The 21,823-nt window shown below is 47.2% G+C and overlaps 1 protein-coding gene across 1 annotated transcript; it reads left to right on the top strand.

Annotated features, from left to right (window-relative positions):
* The first annotated feature begins 19,495 nt into the window (after positions 1-19,495).
* LOC125514713 (F-box protein FBW2) lies at positions 19,496-21,250 on the top strand. Its single transcript, XM_087528643.1, has 3 exons — positions 19,496-19,874; positions 19,984-20,312; positions 20,391-21,250. Exons 2-3 carry the CDS (start codon positions 20,002-20,004, stop codon positions 21,052-21,054), a joined length of 975 nt encoding a protein of 324 aa, XP_087384769.1. The 5' UTR covers positions 19,496-19,874; positions 19,984-20,001; the 3' UTR covers positions 21,055-21,250.
* The last annotated feature ends 573 nt before the right edge of the window (positions 21,251-21,823 follow it).

Here is a 21,823-nt window from a genome sequence, read left to right as displayed (position 1 = left end):
CCGAAGCAACTCAGGAGTGCGTACATGTGTTCTTGTAGCAGAGAAATATAATTGTTTGAGATTGTTGTGTTAGCAGTTTAGGGATCAGGATTGTAGTTTCCACAGATTCCATACTCACATAATGAAGAGCTTTGTTAATGAACCGTGCAAGGAGAGATCAATAGCTACAGATTTTTGAACAAAGTAGATAGGCTCAATACGATACCGTCCAGAATCCATGCACGCGACGGCGAGATCGGCGGCACGCTGCCTATAGGTGATCGGCGGGACGTCGAGAAGATCGGCGGCACGGGACGTTGAGAAGATCGGCGGCATGCGACGTCTAAGCCATCTGCGGCACTCTGTGTCGGGGTATTCTCGGTGGCCGGTGTGATCTCGTATCAATTAGTATTAGTTAGAACGTGGATAGTACGTGTATAGAATCAGGGGTAGTTTAGTCTTTTTGTGCTTATAAATGGAAAAGGAAAAAGGAAAATCACTAAAAGGAGGTAAGTGGCATGGTAATCAAGGAGCCAACGAGCAGAATGGCAATTTTGCGAAGCCAATCTTGAAAGTGGCAATTTAGAGAAGCCACATATTCAAAGTGGCAAATACCCAATTTTCTCCCTGATAGCGGGGACCCACCGGACGGACCACCGTATTTCACAAAAAAACGTTTCCCCCTAACTGCTGGGACCCACCAGCTACATATTCGCACGCAAGGAAGTGCCTGACAGTCGGGACCCACCTGGTCGAAGCGTACGTAGCGTTGTCATTCTAGTCGCGAGCGTGTACGTACATACTGGTCGATGTAGAGGCGTGCACGTATCGTAGTAGAGGTGCGCACGTAGCATGTACACGTACGTACATCGTCCAGGGTGCAAGAAAGTAAATACGGACACGTACGTACATACGGGCGGGGTCTCGAACATCTGCTCGCGCGTACGTACGGCCAGGGCTCGTGTACATGGCTGGGTCGGAACGGAGAAACAACGTTGTCGTCGTGTTCATGGGGAGCCAACCGGCTGGGTCGAAACGGAATGCGTCGTCGTGTTCATCAGGAGGGCTTGGATAGAAGAGCCGATGGAAACGAGGCATGGCGTACCGCAGAACGGAGGAAACGGCCTTGTGTTCGACCGGCCACATTCGAAACAGGATCCTGTTCATCGGGAGGGGTCTGGCGTACCGCAAAATGGAGGAAATGGACCTCCTACGATCGAAACGGGGGTCCTATTGATCGGGAGGGGTGTGGCGTACCGCAAAACAGAGGAAACGGACTTGTGTTGGAGCGCTACGGTCGAAATGGGGGTCATGTTCATCGGGAGGGGTGTGGTGTACCGCAAAACGAGACTCCACGGGATACTGTTCATATCCACCGTTGACCCCCTCCAGCCTCCATGCGCTACTGTTCATCCACCGTCGACCTCCTCCGGCCTCCACCCGCGACTGTTCATCCACGGGCTCATGTTCATCCAGCCTCCACCGCGCGCTACTCCACCGGCTACTGTTCCACCAGCCCTCTCCACGGGCTCCTATTAAACCACCCCTCCACGGGCTACTGTTCATCCAGCCCTCCACCGTCCACTGTTCATCCTTCCCTCCACGGGGTCCTGTTCATCCAGCCCCAACCGGCTCGATCGATCGGGGTCATGTTCATCCAGAGGCAACACCACGGGGTCCTGTTCATTCACCCCCATCGGGAACTGTTCATCCAACCCCCCTCACTATTCATCCAGAGGCAGCATCGACCGGCTTCAGTTAGCAGTAGTAGCGAAGGAATCGCCAGATCGGGTTCAGTTAATAGCCATCGATCGATCGCTCGGGTTCAGTAACGTGTAGCCTGCAGTGCAATCGCTCGGGTTCAGTTAGAGCCCAACGCCTCGCACCCACGTGCGTGCGTGTACGCGAGAAACGCGCATCGCTCGGCCCCGACCACCCACCGTAACCGGGAACACCCCAATATTTTCCTCGCCCTCGCTTCTACCACGGTTTTTTCCGTCATGGACGGCCCAAAGAATGTCATGCAGCTGCGTCTCCGGCGCGCCTAGGACGAAAAGCCCATTTTGTGTCATGATTTTTTGTCATAGAAGTAGGACCCCACCACGTCTACGATGATATCGTGTTTTGTCACAATTATTGCCATAGAAGTGTCATAAGTATGACACAAAAAAATTTCGTTCAGCCCAAAATGTCACGGATGTGTCTTTTTTTGGTAGTGGATGTTATGATAAGAGAGACTTTGTTGCTAGGAAACACAGTAAAGAAAGAGAACCATGGGTTCAGAAACCCATGCCCTTTTCTCTGAAGCCATCCAAGAAAAAGGATGATGAGGATTTTGAGCACTTTGGTGAAATGATTACACCTATCTTTTTGCATATGTGTTTGACTGATATGCTTAAAATGCCTCCTTATGCTAAGTACATGAAAGATATTGTTACTAATAAAAGAAAGATGCCAGAAGCTTAAATTTCCATTCTGCTTGCTAATTATACTTTTAAGGGTGGAATACCAAAGAAACTTGGAGATCCCGGAGTACCAACTATACTATGCTCCATTAAAAGAAACTATGTTAAAACTTCTTTATGTGATCTTGGAGCCGGTGTTAGTGTTATGCCTTTCTCTTTATATCGTAGAATTGAATTGAATAAGTTGACACCTACTGAAATTTCTTTGCAAATGGCTGATAAATCAACTGCTATAGGCATCGGTATTTGTGAGGATGTGCCTTTTGTGGTTGCAAACGTTACTACCTTAACGGACTTTGTTATTCTTGACATTCCCGAGGACGACAGTATGTCGATCATCCTTGGTAGACCCTTTTTGAATACTACAGGGGGTGTTATTGATTGCAACAAAGGTAATGTCACTTTTCATGTTAATGGTAATGAGCACACGGTACACTTTCCGAAGAAACAACCTCAAGTTCATATATCAATTCTATTGAAAAAATCAACTATCACTATTGGAGGTTTTGAATTTTCTCTTCCTACTTCCAAAAAGAAATATGATATTCTTGTTGTTGGGGACGTGCATATCCCGGTTGACGTAACCTAGTGTTATTCGAAAATTCTCTGGTTTCATGTGAAAGAACATGCGGTGCCCCCATGTTTGGTTTTGGTAATTGATGAAAATCTCGATGGACTAATGGTTGCCTTGAGTTATATTTGAAGGTTTTGTCCATAGGCTTTTCTTGGAGTACATGTGTTGGTTTCAAGGAGAGTTTGTGTCGACCAAGGTGTTATTCAAGGAATTATCCAAAGATTGGTCATGTGAGAGTCGAGCTTATTGCAAGCATGTCTTGAAGAAGAAGATTGTGTGATCATTCATGTCTACCTTCAAGACATCATCCAAATGAAGAGAATTGGAAAGGTTCAAGGTTGATCAAGACTAAGTCAAGAGTGAATCAAGTTGATCAACTCACAAAGCGCAGAAGATGTACCGAGAGGGATCAAGTGATCCCGTGGTATGGTAAGCATTGTCAATTACGCTTTGTGTACTAACCCATGGTCTTCGTGAGAGTTCTGTGTGGGGTTAGGTTGTCGTGTGTAAGTTCAAGTGATGCATCACGAAGAGATCAAGTGCTTGAAGCTTGCCGTCCATTGTGGTGACAATGGACTTGTGAAGATGTGCAGAAGAGTTTCTCACCCATAGTGGAGTATGGGGGAGCAATCTACTAGTCTTCACCAAGCCAACGCAATCAAGAAAGGTGGTCCAACTTGAGGAAGTCAAGATCGACATCATCTAGCTCAAGTGGACTATGTGCAAGACAAAGGTTTGCCCTTGATAGGTTTTCTATTTTACCGGTCTCATAGTGGTAGTTGGGAGACCGGGTTATAGGATCGATTGTCGTACTATCAAGGGGGCTCTCGATGAGTAGCCTGATCGTATCGTTCATAGAGAGCTCAAACCATTGGATCCTTGCATCATCTTTATTGGTTCTTGTTTGGTTCTTCTCTTTGTGAGTTTTGGAGCTTATGGTCATATTGTTGACAAGCTCGAGTTCATCGAAAACGGAGTTCACTTGCATCTTCTATGATGTTTTCGATGTTGGAGGTTTTGCCGGTTCTTCTCGGTTGGAGGTTTCACTCCTCCTTTTGTCGTTGTTTTGATGCTACTCATCGTCTTGTATCCAACAAGCTTGAGTTTGCTCAATTCGGAGCTCATATGCAGAAGTTATGGCAGTTCTGGTTTTCCGTGGAGTTTACTTGCTTTCGTGGAAGTGGCATAAGGATGGCGCCAGCGGTAGTGCCGCTGGGCCGGAGCGGCAGTACCACTTATCGCCACAAGCGGTAGTACCGCCCATGGCCATAAGCGGTAGTACGGCTCCGGTTCCGCGCTGGTACCGCCTCGACTCGAGACATGGTTTTCTCGTGTCGGGTTAGCGACAGTAGGAGCGGTAGTACCGCTCATGTGCGGTAGTACCGCGGCTACCACCACCCCTAGTGCCGCTCAATGGCCCTCCTCTCTGTTCCTTCTCCCTGTGCTCATGGTAGGCATTGTGCGCGGTCCCAGCGGTAGTACCGCCGGGCTGGAGCAGCAGTACCGCTTATCGCCACAAGCGGTAGTACCGCTGTCCCAAGCGGCAGTACCGCTGCGGCCAACGGTAGTACCACTGGCTCCAGCGGTAGTGCCGCTCATATGGCTCCGCCTCACACTCTGTTTCGCTCCGCTCTCCGTGTTCTACCTCCCGGGCGGTAGTACCGCTCCCCTGAGCGGTAGTACCGCTCATGCGCGGACTGAGCACATAACGGTTGGATTCGGGAGCTCCTATAAAAGGGGTCTTCTTCCCATTCAACCTTATCCTTTGAGCTCGTGTTCTTCCCCCATTGTTGACCTTCTTCGAGCTTGCTAACTCTCAATCCCTCCATGGATTCTTGCTAGTTTTTGAGGGAAAAGAGAGAGGAGATCTAGATCCACATTTCCACCAATCACTTTCTCCTCTATGTGAGGGGAACCCCTTGGATCTAGATCTTGGAGTTCTTGGTGTTCTCTTTCTTGTTCTTCCTCTCATTTTCCTCCCTAGCATTAGTTGCTTCAGTGGGATTTGAGAGAGAAGGACTTGGGCACTCCATGTGCCCTTGCCATTGCATTTGGTGCATCGGTTTGAGTTCTCCACGTGATACGAGGAAGTTACAAGTTGAGAAGCTTATTACTCTTGGGTGCTTGGTACCCTTGAGCTTGTTCCTCTTGGGTGCTTGGGCACCCTAGACGGTTGTTGGTGTTCGGAGCTCAATCATTGTGGTGCAAAGCTCCTGGCAAGCGTCGGGGTCTCCAATTAGGTTGTGGAGATCGCCCCGAGCAATTTGACAGGTACCGATGACCGCCCCCAAGGGTTGCCAAAGTGTACGGGTTCGGTGACCGCCCCCAAGGGTTTCCATTTGTACGGGTTCAGTGACCGCCCTCAAGGGTCCCTTAGTGGAATCACGGCATCTTGCATTGTGCGAGGGCGTGAGGAGATTACGGTGGCCCTAGTGGCTTCTTGGGGAGCATTGTGCCTCCACACCGCTCCAAACGGAGATTAGCATCCGCAAGGGTGTGAACTTCAGGATACATCGTCGTCTCCGCGTGCCTCGGTTATCTCTTACCCGAGCCCTTTACTTGAGCACTTTACTTTGTGATAGCCATATTTTTCTTCGTCATATATCTTGCTATCTCATAGTTGCTTATCTTGCTTAGCATTAGTTGTTGGTGCACATAGGTGAGTCTAGTTTATTTAGGTTTTGTGCTTGACAAATTAACCACTAGGTTTATTCCGCATTTGTTCAAGCCTAAACCGTAATTATTTTAAAATGCCTATTCACCCCCCTCTAGGTGACATCCACGATCTTCCATCATGTCATTCGGAAGAAGTTTGTTGATAAGACTTGATCAACCTTATTAATGAATTCTTTTTGATGAGCATGAGATGGATGAATTTAGAAAGCACAACTCATTGTACCCATTGATACGTCTCCAACGTATCTATAATTTTTGATTGTTCCATGCTGTTATATTATCATTCTTGGATGTTTTACAATCATTTTATAGTCATTTTATATCATTTTTTGGTACTAACCTACTGACATAGTGCCAAGTGCCAGTTACTGTTCTCTACATGTTTTTTACATCATAGGTAATCAATATCAAACGGAGTTCAAACGCAATGAAACTTTTTTGTGGATTTTTTTGGACCAGAAGACATCCAATGGGCCGGAGAAGCACCTGGGGGTGCTCTGAGGGGAGCACAACCCACCAAGGCGCGCCCTGGTGGGTTGTGCCCACCTCGGGTCCCCCCGGATCGCCTCTTTGCTCTATAAATACCCAATATTCCAAAAACCCTAGGTGAGTCGATGAAAATCAATTCCAGCCGCTGTAGAGTCCAGAACCACCAGATCCAATCTAGACACCATCACGAAGGGGTTCACCACTTCCATTGGTGCCTCTCCGATGATGCGTGAGTAGTTCTTTGTGAAGGAAATATGCCCTAGAGGCAATAATAAAGTTATTATTTATTTCCTTATTTCATGATAAATGTATATTATTCATGCTAGAATTGTATTAATCGGAAACTTAGTACATGTGTGAATACATAAACAAATAGAGTGTCACTAGTTTGCCTCTACTTGACTAGCTCGTTGAACCAATGATGGTTATGTTTCCTAACCATAGACATGAGTTGTCATTTGATTAACGGGGTCACATCATTAGATAATGATGTGATTGAGTTGACCCATCCGTTAGCTTATCACGATGATCGTTTAGTTTGTTGCTATTGCTTTCTTCATGACTTATACATGTTCCTATGACTATGAGATTATGCAACTCTCGAGTACTGGAGGAACACTTTGTGTGGTACCAAACGTCACAACATAACTGGGTGATTATAAAGGTGCTCTACAGGTGTCTCCGATGGTACTTGTTAGTTGGCATAGATCGAGATTAGGATTTGTCACTCCAATTGTCAGAGAGGTATCTATGGGCCCTCTTAGTAATCCACATCACTATAAGCCTTGCAAGCATTGTGACTAATGAGTTAGTTGCGGGATGATGCATTACAGAACGAGTAAAGAGACTTGCCGGTAACGAGATTGAACTAGGTATAAGGATACCGACGATCGAATCTCAGGCAAGTAACATACCGATGACAAAGGGAACAACGTATGTTGTTATGCGGTTTGACCGATAAAGATCTTCATAGAATATGTAGGAGCCAATATGAGCATCCAGGCTCCGCTATTAGTTATTGACCGGAGACGTGTCTTGGTCATGTCTACATAGTTCTCGAACCCGTAGGGTCCGCACGCTTAACGTTCGATGACGATTGGTATTATGAGTTTATGTGTTTTGATGTACCGAAGGTAGTTCGGAGTCCCAGATGAGATCGGGGACATGAAGAGGAGTCTCAAAATGGTCGAGACATAACGATCGATATATTGGACGACTATATTCGGACATCGGAAAGGTTCCGAGTGGTTCGAGTATTTTTCGGAGTACCGGGGAGTTACGGGAATACGGGGAAAGAAGTATTGGGCCCCATGGGCCAAGTGGTGGAAGAGAGGAGGTAGGACAAGGCAGGGCGTGCGCCCCCCTAGCCCAAACCGAATTGGACTAGGGGGCGTCCCCCCTTTCCTCCTTTCCTCCCTCTCCTTCCTTCTCCCTCCCTTCCTCTTGGTGGACTCCTACTAGGACTTGGAGTCCTAGTAGGACTCCACACTTGGGCGCGCCTCGAGGGCCGGCCGGCCTGCCCTCCTCTCCTCCTTTATATACTGAGGCAAGGGACACCCCATGGACACACAAGTTGATCAGTTGATCTTTTAGCCGTGTGCAGTGCCCCCCTCCACCATAATCCACCTCGGTCATATCGTAGCGGTGCTTAGGCGAAGCCCTGCGTTGGTAGCATCATCATCACCGTCATCATGTCGTCGTGCTGACAGAACTCTCCCTCGAAGCTCTACTGGATCGGAATTCGTGGGACGTCACTGAGCTGAACGTGTGCTGAACTCGGAGGTGCCGTACGTTCGGTACTTGGATCGATCAGATCGTGAAGATGTACGACTACATCAACCGCGTTCTCATAACGCTTCCGCTTACGGTCTATGAGGGTACGTGGACGACATTCTCCCCTCTCGTTGCTGCGTGTGCGTAGGATTTTTTTTGAAATTACTACGTTCCCCAACATTTTGTAGACCTTCGGGTCCATAGTTAGTAGCTAGATGGCTTCCTCTCTCTCGTTTGATTCTCAATACAATGGTCTTTTGGAGATCCATATGATGTAACTCTTTTTGTGGTGTGTTTGTTGGGATCGGATGAACTTTGAGTTTATGATCAGATCTATCTCTTTTTATCCATGAAAGTTATTTGAGTTTCTTTGATCTCTTGTGTGCATGATTGCTTATAGCCACGTATTTCTTCTCCGATATTTGGGATTTGTTTGGCCAACTTGATCTATTTATCTTGCAATGGGAAGAGGTGCTTTGTAGTGGGTTCAATCTTACGGTGCTTGATCCTAGTGACATAAGGGGAACCGACACGTATGTAACGTTCCTACTAAGGATAAAATGATGGGGGTCTATTTGTACATAAATAGATCTTGTCTACATCATGTCATTGTTCTTATCGCATTACTCCATTTCTCCATGAACTTAATACACTAGATGCATGCTGGATAGCGGTCGATGTGTGGAGTAATATTAGTAGATGCAGGTAGGAGTCGGTCTACTAATCTTGGACGTGATGCCTATATAATGATCATTATCTGGATATCGTCATGATTGTTTGAAGTTTTATCAATTGCCCAATAGTAATTTGTTTACCCACCGTTTGCTATTTTTCTCGAGAGAAGCCACTAGTGAAACCTACGGCCCCCGGGTCTCCTTCTCATATCATTTGCCTTTGCGATCTATGTTCCTTTGCTTTTATTTTCAGATCTCTTAAACCAAAAATACAAAAATACCTTTCTGCAATTTATTCTCATTTATTTTATCTCGCGTTCCCGTGATCCAATCTATCATATTTTTATCACGTCCGTTTGCCAATTTCTAGCGCCGTTACCCGAAAGGGATTGACAACCCCTTTAATACGCCGGGTTGTGAGTATTTATTATTTGTGTGAAGGTGCTATTTACGTAGTGTTGCTTGGTTCTCCTACTGATTCGATAACCTTGGTTTCATCACTGAGGGAAATACCTATCATCGTTGTGCTGCATCATCCCTTCCTCTTTGGGGAAATACCGACATAGCTTCAAGTCGCATCACCCATCTTTTACTTTCTGTTAATTAGTTTAAATAAAGCAAAAATAGTATTTTCTGAATTATCCGTGCAATAAAAAAATGTCCCAAAAATAAAAGTTCTCCAAATGCCCTGGAAATTCAGTATGATTTTTTATGTAATATTTTAGAATTTCTGGCACTTAGAACACACCAGGGGGCATCATCAGCTAGCCACAAGGGTGGAGGGTGCGTCCACCCCCTGGGGCGCACCTCCCGACCTTGTGGGCCCCACATGCCCCCCTCCACTTATTCCAGCACCCATTCACTCCTTCTTCCTTCAGAAAAAATCACTCCATAGCTCAAACTCGTATTCTTGCTCATCTTGCTGCCATTTTTTATCACCTTGCTCAAAGCCCCATTCACAAAACTACTTTGGGGGATTGTTCTTTGGTATGTGACTCCTCCAATGGTCCAATTAGTTTTTGTTCTAGTGTTTTATTTATTGCAAATTCTTGCTGCCTTGGTGACCCTGTTCTTGAGCTTGCATGTCAAATTTATATGGTCCAAAGTAGTTTTGATGCATGATATAGCCTCTAGGAACTTGTAGGAGTAGTTGCTATCAATCTTGTTGAGTTTGGTTCACTTTTATTTTGAGTCACTAAAAATTTCAGAAATTTTTTAGAGGAAGAAAAATGTCCAGGAAAATGTATCAAGGCGGTTCTTCGAGGAAACAAGGACCAAGGCATGCGATTCGTGAGCAGGACCTTGAACCACCAAGGGAAGCTCAAGTGAAGCCGTGTGAACGGCCGTCAGATGAATTTATGGTTGTGCAGGTTTCAAGGACGAATTCTATGCGTACATACTGAATGCTGGCCTCAAGGACTTCTTATCGGACAAGTGCCTACAATCTTATTATCTCACTGGTTCCTTCGTGCGGAGGTTTGGCTTTTTCTCCAAGCGTAATACTCATACTGTCCTGTTTGATCTTCATAATGAATCTTATACCATGGACCTAGAAAATTTTTGTGATGCATGCAAAATCCCACAATGGGGCAGTCTTAGTGAGCCTCATAAATCTGAATATGATGATTTCCTTGCTAGCATCACTGTTGGAGAAACTAGAAATATTACACAAGCAACCGTACATTATTTTGCTCTCTTTATCGGTAGGTGTATTAATGGTAAACATGAGCGTTGTCACATTTGTGTTCCAGATCTTAGTGTCCTCAAGTGTGCAGTGTTAGGTGATAAGCGATATAACTTGGGGGCCATTATTGCTAGAAGGCTACATCTTAATGCTAAAGATGGAGATTTATTTGGTGGGATTTATGCAACTCGTTTAGCTAACTATTTGGGTGTACCTATTAGGGGTTATGATATTGAGTTGCCACCTGCTTTTCTGGATTATGAGGCTATGATATGCTACCTATTTCTTAAGAGGAACGAACAGATCCTCCAGTACCGACCAATCTTTGATAGACGGCGCGCCGTCCTTGTTACTCTTCCTGCTCCTGCTCTTTTCAACTTTCAGGCAAATGGGCGATATTTTATAACTAGAGAGGAAGCAAACGAGTATGAGAGAACAACAGAGGCTGCTCATCTCCATGCTGCAGCATTTTAGGCAGTGGCTGACGCGTCTCAGTACAACCCCGACTACAACTTTGGATATCCGCCAGGCCAGTCGTGGGCTTAGACCAACTTAGGCCAAAAGTCTAAGCTTGGGGGAGTATGTATTTCTCACCGACATTACATTCATGTTCACACACTCATTCCAATTGTTGTTGCTCATACTCTTTCATTGTATTATCTATGCTAGTTTATTTCTCTTTCCCGCTTTCTTCTTGTGTGTTTGAAAAACCTTAAGAAAACCAAAAAAATTAGTTGTAGTTAGTATACTTTCTATGCATGCTTAGTAGTAAAAATTAAAAGAAAACCCAAAAAGATTTCCTGTTCTTGTTTTGCTTGTTGGGAGCTTTCCCGTGTAAATAGTTTTTCTTGTTCTTGTTTTGCTTTCTTCAAAAAAATAAAAACTCTAAAAATATTTCAGTGTGTTTCTTTGAATTTTTTTATTTTTCTTTTGGGGTCGAGAGGAGAAGACCACGATGGACATGTTGAGTGGCTCTCACATGCATTATTGTTGATCTAACAAAGAGCCCATATTATCTTGTCTTCTCCTTTGAATAAATGTTTGCAGATTCCAGCTTAGTATGATGCCCTTACACTATTATTATTATCCACACAGTTCGGTCGTGCAAGTGAAAGACAATAATGACGATATATGATGAAATGGTCGAGATGAGGAAAAGCTAGTATGAACTCGACCTATTTTGTTTTCGTAAATATGATTAGCTCATCGTTCCTGATTCAGCCTATTATGAATGAAACATGTTTGCAATAACAATTAGAGATTATAGTTACTCATTTCATGCTTAATTTGCTACGAGTTTATAATGGTTTACCTTGCGTGCCAACATGGAAATTAAAATGGTTGTGATGTAGTATGATAGGATGGTATCCTCCTTTGAATGATTCGAGTGGCTTGACTTGGCACATGTTCACGCATGTAGTTGAAACAAAATCAACATAGCCTCCATGATATTTAAGTTTATGGTGATTTATATCCTACTCATGCTTGCACTAAATATTGGTTAATCTCAATGCATGTTTATGACCATTGTCGCTCTCTAGTTGGTCGCTTCCCAGTCTCTTTCTAGCCTTCACTTGTACTAAGCGGGAATACTGCTTGTGCATCCACTTCCATAAACCCAAAAGTTGTTCCATATGAGTCCACCATACCTTCCTATATACGGTATTTACTTGCCGTTCCAAGTAATTTGCATGTGCCAAACTCTAAATTTTCAAATGATAATCTGTTTTGTATGCTCGAATCGCTCGTGTACCAACTAGGGTTGTTAATATCTTCCATGCTAGGTGGGTTATTCTCACGATGAGTGGACTCTGCTCATCATTCACGAGAAAATGGCTGGTAACCGGGATGCTCAGTCCCATGCTCAAAGCAAACCAACTCAAAATAATGGCAAACAAAACTCCCCCGGGACTATTGTTAGTTGGACGGTACCTGTTGTTTCGGACCAGCCGTGGAGTCTGCTTGTTGTTGGTGGGGGAGTATAAACTTTACCATTCTGTTTGGGAACCGCCTATAATGTATGTAGCATGGAAGATACCGAGATCTCTTAGTTGTTATGTTGACAATGATAGCATGCCGCTCAAAATATTATTTACCTCTATTTTAAAACTCGAGCTCTGGCACCTCTGTAAATCCATGCTTCCCTCTGAGAATGGCATATCTATTTACTTTTATGTTGAGTCATCATCCTCTTATAAAATGCACTAGTTAGAGAGCACCACTATCATTTGTATGCATTTTTATTAATTTATATTGAGTATGACTGTGACTGGATCTCTTTTATCATGAATTACAATGTCTAGTCATTGATCTTCAGGGGTGCTCTACACCTATGTTTTGCGGTCTCAAAAAGGGCTAGCGAGATACCATCTTGTTATATCATATCATGATTGTTTTGAGAAAGTGTTGTCATTTGAGATTTATTATTATTGCTTGCTAGTTGATTATGTCATTGATATGAGTAAATGTGAGACCTAAATGTTATTGTGAATATGGTTAGTTCATAATCTTTGCTGAAAACTTGAATGCTGGCTTTACATATTTGCAACAACAAGATCAAACAGAGTTCGTAAAAGTTTTTCTATATCACTTTTAGTTTGTCAACTGGATTGCTTGAGGACAAGCAATGGGTTAAGCTTGGGGGAGTTGATACGTCTCCATCATATCTACTTTTCCAAACTCTTTTGCCCTTGGTTTGGACTTTAACTTGCATGATTTGAATGGAACTAACCTGAACTGACGCTGTTTTCAGCAGAATTGCCATGGTGTTATTTTTGTGCTGAATAAAAAGTTCTCGGAATGACCTGAAACTTCACGGAGATAACTTTTGGAATTAATAAAAAATATTGGCGAACGAATCAAGTGAAGGGGTCCCACACCCTGGTCACAAGGGTGGGGCGCGCCCTCCGACCTTGTGGGACCCCTGGACCTCCACCGATCTCAACTCCAACTCCATATATTCACTTTCGAGAAGAAAAAATCAGAGAGGAGGATTCATCGCGTTTTATGATATGGAGCCACCGCCAAGCCCTGTTCTTCCTTGGGAGGGAAGATCTGGAGTCCGTTTGGGGCTCCAGAGAGGGGAATCCGTCGTCATCGTCATCATCAACCATCCTCCATCACCAATTTCATGATGCTCACTGCCATGCGTGAGTAATTCCATCGTAGGCTTGCTGGACCGTGATGGGTTGGATGAGATTTACCATGTAATCGAGTTAGTTTTGTTAGGGTTTGATCTCTCGTATCCACTATGTTCTAAGATTGATGTTGACATGACTTTGCTATGCTTAATGCTTGTCACTAGGGCCCGAGTGCCACAATTTCAGATCTGAACCTATTATATTTCATGAATATATTTGTGTCCTTGATCCTATCTTGCAAGTTATAGTCACCTACTACGTGTTATAATCCGGCAACCCTGGAGTGACTATAGTCGGGACCACTCCCGGTGATGTCCGTAGTTTGAGGAGTTCATGTATTCACTAAGTGTTAATGCTTTGGTCCGGTACTCTACTAAAAGGAGGCCTTAATATCCCTTATTTTCCAATATGACCCCACTACCATGGGAGGGTAGGACAAAAGATGTGATGCAAGTTCTTTTCCATAAGCACGTATAACTATATTCGGAATACATGCATACATTATATTGATGAATTGGGGCTAGTTCTGTCTCATCCTATGTTATAATTGTTGCATAATAAATACCATCTGACATAATTATCCATCATTGATCCATTGCCTATGAGTTCGTCTCATATCGATCTTTGTTCCGTTACTTTTCCGTTGCCATTGTTACGATTGCTGCAAAACTGCTATTGTTATTTTTGCCACTGTTACCATTACTTTCATATTAATTTGCTACTAAAAATTTGCTGCAGATATTAAGTCTTTTAGGTGTGGTTGAATTGACAACTTAGCAGCTAATACTTGAGAATATTCTTTGGCTCCCTTTGTGTCGAATCAATAAATTTGGGTTGAATACTCTACCCTCAAAAACTGTTGTGATCCTCTATACTTGTGGGTTATCACGATGTAGCAGCGCCGGCATGAGTCGAGGATGGCACGCCCACAACAACAAGCAGGGACGACATCGCAGCGTCAGCAGAGGCCGGGGACAAGAGACACCCAATCCGCGGCGGGGACCCAAGCCCTCCGTCCACCAGGCCAGGGGCATGACTTGAAGCAGCACGCGCTGCGTCCAGGGCGGACAATGTCACCACGCCGTGCGGGGGAGGCCGGGAGCTCGGCAGAGAGTGCATGCTCGATTGTGCCATCTTTGATGCTGCCGCATTCGATGTTGGCGGGAGTCCAGAGCGGGACAGGCGGCCACCAGCTACCGGGATCCATTGTGGGAACTTTTAAAAAATTGCATAATAATATATTACTAGTATAATCAGGGTTTTTTTTTTAAAAGAACCTTGATAAGTATCACACGTGTGACACGAACACATGACAACTCCGAACTTTTTTATGACAAATTTGTGACACGAGGTGGCAAGATTCAGTTTTTTTATTTGTTTTTTACTTCAGATGACAATGTTAATTTAAAAAACAGTAAGATTGGACTGCTTAGTGTTACACATGTGACACTTATTCTTTAGATTAGAAAATGTCACTTCGCCTTAGATTTAGAGAGACGACCGTGGAATAATATACTGGATAATATACTGACTGACGCGTCCACATCACAAGACAGAGACAAGCCGATCAGAGCCAGCGTTAGGCCAACTCCATCGTACGACCCCAAACGGACGTACGTTTTGTCCGGATTTCGTCCGCTTGGAATGGCAATGGGGATGAAAACGGACATGTGTGTCCGGTTTGGGTTCGAGGTACCCACCGCGGCAGAGGGACCCCAACTTGTCCGTCTCAAGTACGCTTACCATGCCCCGGGCCCTGGCCACGCGCCTGCCGCTCCAGAGCCTGCGCCGCCTCGCCTGTCGCCGCCGCTAACACCGTCTCACCGGCAGCAGCAGCACCCAACACTGCCCGCTCGCCGTGCCGCGTCCCGGCACCGGCCGCCGCGCGCTCGCCCCGTGCGCCCGCAACGCTCGCGAGCTCCCGCGCCCGCGCACTGCCCAGCCTGCCTCGTCGCCCCCTGTGTGCGCGCCCGCGACCTGGCCGCCCCGCCGCCCGTCGCCCCCTGCGCGCGTCGCTCGGCCGCACCCGCGCCCGTCGCCTTGCACCGCCGCGCCCCGGCCCCACCCGCAGCGCTCCGCCTCGCCCCGCCTGCAGCAGCTTGCACCGCGCCCTTCGCCTCGCACTGCCGCGCCCCGGCACCGGTGACTGCGAGCTTGGCCAACCGCGCGCCCGCGCCCTCCGCCCCGTGCCCCCGCACCCTCCGCTGCAGCTCGCCCGCTTGCCTGCGCACCCGCTCGCCTGCGCGCTCGCTCGTCGCCGCCCGTGTACGCGCGCCCGCTCGCCCTCTGCCCTGCGCGCTCGCCGCCCGCTGCCCGCGCCCGCTTGCCCTCTGCCCTGCGCGCTCGCCCTGCGCGCCGCCCGCGCCCGCTCGCCTGCGCGCTCACCCGCGCCCTGCACATGCTCGCCGGCCGCGGCGGCGGGGCCTCAACGACGGCGAGGCGGCCGGCCGATGGGGCGCCACCGCGCCGCGTGCTCCTCGGCGGCCACGGCTGTTTTGCCTCGTCGTGGTGTGCAGGGCGTGGTAGGCCAGGAAGAGAAAAAAGAGGAGAGAGAAAGGGATGGGTGGGTGGGTGTGTGGGCCAATGACAGCGGGCCAGGGTCACATGCAAAAGGACATGCCCCGGACGAGGACGACCCAGAGAGCGTCCGCTCGTGTCCGTTTCAGACCCAAAACCAGCCCAACTTTGGCCCCAGGATGGGGTGAAGCGGACAGAAAACGGGCGTCTTTTTAGAATGGGGTCGCGCGCTGGGTCGTCTGATATGTCCCTTTTACCTCAAACAGACAGGGCCGAACAAGATAGGGTCGCGCGGTGGAGTTGGCCTTACGTTTAAGCTGATTCGACCGTCCTCTGACGCCAGAATACATTTCCCCGAGAAAACAAACTCGATCAACTCTGCATGAAACATCCGGCATCTTTGATCTGACGCCTTATAAATCTTTAAATAGCCGTTAGAACACGCTGACGTGCTCGCCGCCGATCTTCAACTGCCGCACCCTACGCAGGCTCGAACGTTGTTAAAGAAAACGCCAGATGTTGAGTAGGGCATTTTGAAGACCGAGCTTCATGGAGCTTTTTATTTAAAAAAATCAAAATTCACAAATTTCAGTTTAAAAATTATGAAAAAAAATTAGACATGTATGCAAGGATGTAAAGTGTATGTGTGAATTTTTTTTAGAATGAAATACCTTGAATTGCGAGCTGCACAAAAAAACAAAATCATGGACTTTAAAGATGAACAGTACGTATGCTAAAAAGCCTCAGATTTGTTTTTTTTGTGTAGCTCACATTTTATTGTATTTCAAACTAAAAATTTGCACACATGTACATTATGTATCTAGGTATATGTGTATTTATTTTCAGAATTTTTTAAAACTGAAAAGTTTGAATTTTGAAGTTCTCAAATAAAGACATCCATGGAGCTCGGTCTCCGTTTGGCATTTTCGCCGGATGTTCTCATGTTCGGTATACACACGACGTGCTAGTACTGCTTTTTTTGCTCCCTGCACTGCATACGATCGGTTTCGGTACGTTCTTGGTTTTATTATATGCAAACCACGTATGTACTACTCCTTCCGTTCTGATTTAATTGTCGTGATTTTAGTTCAAATTACATACGTGCATGGGAATCGCTGCACGCTAGTCTAGGAAGAGGACATTGTGGCGCAAATGCATCCTCGTGCTCATGCAAAAATGTGTCTTGAAATAAGAGACACCCACATGCCTCGCGAGTCACGAGCACCGGTTGCCGGCTACAACGAAGTGTAGGGCAGTCCGATGATGGACGATGTGCGTGCGGCCGACAGGAGCACGGTGCACGGCCCCGTAATTCAACCCCGGCGCAGGAGAGGGAGCCCGCCACCGCCAGGGTTGTCCCACGTAAAGCGTACGTGCTGGCATGCATTGACATCGGCATGCATGCATGCATGCGTCTCGCCGCCCGTACGTGCGAAATCAACAGCCCGCGGATGCATTCACATCATCACGTCCTCCCTTCTACTCAAGATAGCTACCGTCGTGAGCACACGTACCGAAGAAGTTTAAGGATACAAATTTCAGAAATTTATAATCCGCAGAAACAGGCATGGTAGAAAGTAGGATGTATCTTACATTACAGGAATGTGAAAAAAAATGCAATAAGACTTCGCAAAGCCAACGAAATTTAATTTTCAGCACGGGCCAAAGTCGCGCCGCCGTTGATTGTCAAAGCAGAGCCATTTGACATTGTATTCTATGGTCGAAAAGCCGGCACGCTAAGGTCTAACTGAGCCGAGTCAATGTCCCCAAGGATAATCCATCATCATAGAAGCCTTGTGTAGATCAGAGATTTCGGAGCCGAATCATCTCCCTGAACAAAAAATGTGCTACATTTGCAACGACGGCGAAGAGAACGCCTTAGCGATGGGGGAGAAGCACGAACCACAAAAGAATGGTATGTTGCGTCAAGGAGAAACCCAGGGAGAGAAAAGAAGGCCATAACTTGTGCCACAAAAAAAATACTTGGGAACATTATCTCAACCCGCCAAAGCTGGTGTTCTGTTGGCTGCCCGCAACACCACCACCACAAAAAGCAGGAAGAAGAAGATCATTACCTTGGCACCAACATGAAGACACATGAAGCACCTGCACAGATCTCGAAGGATCTGAGACGAGTAGACAACGCCGCCCAGATCCAACACTGATCGCGGAGAGCCGCCGTTTCGATGGAGATAGTTCAGATCTTTTTTTGAATTAACTTGACTTTCTTTTGCACTAGTATATAAATTTTCACAAATAAAAAAAACAGTGTTGGCTTCAGGGCAATTTTTTTTTGCTATTGTAAGTCACTATTGACACTATTTTGAGCGATTTTTTATAAAAGGGAAAGGTTTTCTTATTTTTGTTGATTTTTTTACAAGAACGATAGAAGGTCAAGTTTATTTTAAAAAAATAATTTAGAATTATTTGAATTTTTAATGTTCAATCTGTTTCCACATATAAGGTGTACATACACCCAGGAACCAAGCATAATTTAGAATTATTTGAATTATTCTCTTATGCTCTCGGTAAGAAAGTCTAACATATATGTAGGTCGACAGCGTAGAGTGATATGTGACAAAAGTGGTCATATCTTTCGTCCAAAATTTGCACCTCGACATTTACTCCCACAATTTAGATAGTATATTGAATTTCAGGATGCACCCTAATCAGACCATTTGCATCGCACACCATGACACCAAGGACATTTTTTTTATGTGACCACCAACTTCTCTGAAACACTGCTTCAAGACATGCGCAACTTACATTATTCTCCGCGAGCCAAATTAGACTTTTTCACAGATCAAACAAGCACTGCATCAAAGACCTATCATGCTGCCTTAATAATATTAATAACTCGAACAAGTTACAAAGAATGAAGCATTGCTCCTCCTTCTTCTTTTTTACTGGGAATTTTTTATACGTTTATATATGTCCCTCAACTGTTAAAGGGGAAAGGAGAGCATTGATATTCCTAGACCTACTGCAATTGCTGGTTTGCTAGTACCGGAAGAAGCGCTGCTGCATTTGCATTGGTAATGATGGGAGCAACAGGAGCAGTACGATGCACACATCTCCTGCATTTATTCATGAAACGAATCCACCTGCACGATTAGTTGCACGTTGCATCGCCGGCACTGTATCGTGGAAGCGCCAATACTGCGATAGACTGCTACTGTTCCAACTTGTTGCAATACATGGATCATCAGTCTCCACGGAGCCATGGTTTTAATTTTTACTAACTGGCCATGTATTCGCCTAATATCAGGGATCACGTTCAACAACCTCTATAGTGGTTTTACTATGAACAATTTTTACACCAGCAGAGCATTCTCCCCGGGCGGATCCCAATTGGAATCCGGGCCATCTTCTCCCCCATCGTCAATCCGGTAAATGTGCAGGCCAGCAGCACGCTCCGGCCACTGTTCCTCGCAGATTCACGAAGGTAAAAACGAACACACATCTACCCTACCCTACCCTACCCTACCCTACCCTCATCAGAAGGCTGAGGCTCAAGTGTTTTCTTCATTTCCCACACGTACCCAGGCTTCTCCTTGACCCTGATGTGCACACGGACGGATGACGGGCAGGACCAACTGTCAAGCGTACACACCGGCCCCGACGGCCCTTTTCCGCCCCTGCAAGAGGCCCTCTTTTCAGATCCGTGCCGTGCCGTGCCGTTCCTGGTACCCCCTACTCGCTATTAGTACCAGTAGTAGTAATTAGCAGCGCCTAATCAAGCTTGCCATCCTTTCTGGTGCGCTTCTTATATCTTGCTCCCCTCTCGCTTCTCCCACATTTGGGTTTCGCTCACCGTGGCCGTCCGCTCCGCTCTGCTCCGAGGAGAGTCTACCGCTCCCAGCTGCTTCACTGACCCTCCAGTGATCGATCTCCTACTCCAAGGTAGGTAGGCGGCCAACCTCAGCCGGAGGAGCGGAAATGGCCGGAGGCTTCTGGTTCTTGGCTGGTCGGAGCGGGGAATTGCGTTGATTTTGCACCTCTTTGGCCGCAGGGGAGAGGAGGAGGAGCAATGGGGGAGAGCGAGTACCGGTGCTGGGAGGAGCTTCTGCCGGACGCGCTGGGGCTCGTCTTCCGCAACCTGCCGCTGCAGGAGGTGCTGACGGTGGTGCCGCGGGTGTGCAAGTCCTGGGGGCGCGTCGTGGCCGGGCCCTACTGCTGGCAGGAGATCGACATCGAGGAGTGGAGCCAGCAGCGGCACAGCCGCCCGGACCACCTCGTCCGCATGCTCGACCTGCTCCTCCGCCGTAGCTCCGGCGCCTGCCGCCGCATCTGCGTCTCCGGCCTCCCCTGCGACCCGCTCTTCTCCTTCATCGGCGACCAGTAAGCATCAAGCATCTCACTCGCTCGCCCACCATCGCGGGCGCTCTGAGGGCTCACGAATTTTGTTTGCTTGGCTAGCGCGCGCGCTCTGAGGACGCTGGAGATCCCGCGGAGCGAGATCAGCGACGCCGTGGTGGAGGCGGTGGCGCCGGGGCTGCCCAACCTCACGTTCCTGGACGTCAGCAGCTGCACCAAGATCGGCGCGCGCGCGCTCGAGGCGTTCGGCCGCCACTGCCGGTCCCTGGCGGCGCTCCGGCGCGTGATGCACCCGATCGACGTGGCCGGGCGCAACGCGTGCGGGCAGCACGACGAGGCCCGCGCCATCGCGCGCACCATGCCGGCGCTCCGCCACCTGGAGGTTGGCTACATGCTGGTCACCACGGAGGCCATCCTGGAGGTGCTCTCCCGGTGCCGGGGCCTGGAGTTCGTCGACCTGCGCGGCTGCTGGGCCGTCGACGAGGCGCTGCTGCGGGAGCGCCACCCGCGGCTCAGCGTCCTCGGCCCGGGCGTCGACGACTGCTTCGAGAACAGCTACTGGGAGGAGTGCTCCGACGACGACGACGACGTCTACTCGTGGGAGCTCATGGACGACGACGAGTACTACGGCGTGGTCGGCAGCGACGACGACGACGAGGCGGTGTGGGGCGACGGGCCGGGCCTCGTGGAGAACCTCGAGGTGCGGTTCTACGGCGGCGGCTTCAGCGAGAGCTACGCTGGCTTCGACTGGCCAGCGTCGCCGTGACAGTCACACTCCCGGCCGTTCGTGCTCACCTTGACCGCAAAAGAAGTCAAGCATCTTTCTCGTTCTCGACGTTCCTACGGTCGTTGGCGTTCAGATATGCGTTTGTGTGCGTGCCAGTAGTAATCCGTGTGTGTGTGTGATGTAAACTTAATCTGGTGTCATGTTCAAAAAAACTTAATCTGATGTTTACTACGTACATGAAGCAAATCAAGATGGTGTTTACATGTACCAGCGTCAGTGTCAGTGTCAATGTCATTCTACCCTGGTGTACATTATTTGGCACGGGGAGCCAGTCTGCGACGTTGGTTGGAGCTTTGTGGTGTACCTTTTATTTATTCATTCATGTGGCGCGGTACAGACATGGACGGACGTACCGGCTTCTCCATGCACGCTCCTCGTCATGCATCCATCCATCTATCGGACGGGACGTGCAGCGACGTGCCGCAGCGGCGCCGAGACGGGCACCACGTCGCTCTGGTTTACAGTTTCACTTCATAGAAATTTCAGAAGATAGGATTCTTATAAAATTTTTTCCTTTAAAACCCTTTGGTTTATAGAAATGAATTCCTATTCCTACATAGGATTGATTCCTATCCTTCACATTTCATAGGAAAATAAAAAAAAGACTAAACTTAATGAAAAAAAAATTTAGTGTCAATCAAATGACATCTTGTTTCCTATTCCTACTCATAAGATTTGAGATACATGTCATCTCATTTCCTACAAAATTTCTATTCCTATAATAATCCTATCCTATGAACCAAAAGAG

This window comes from Triticum urartu, chromosome 6A (genome assembly GCF_056163025.1).
Source record: "Triticum urartu cultivar PI428250 chromosome 6A, HENAU_Tu73, whole genome shotgun sequence".
NCBI classification, from domain to species: Eukaryota; Viridiplantae; Streptophyta; class Magnoliopsida; order Poales; family Poaceae; genus Triticum; species Triticum urartu.
This window is presented reverse-complemented; position numbering and strand designations above follow the sequence as displayed.

Coding starts and splice junctions, on each gene's coding strand:
- LOC125514713 (XM_087528643.1), top strand. CDS start 20,002: ATGGGGGAGAGCGAGTACCGGTGCTGGGAGGAGCTTCTGCCGGACGCG. Junction 20,313..20,390: donor TTCTCCTTCATCGGCGACCA/GTAAGCATCAAG, acceptor TTGCTTGGCTAG/CGCGCGCGCTCTGAGGACGC.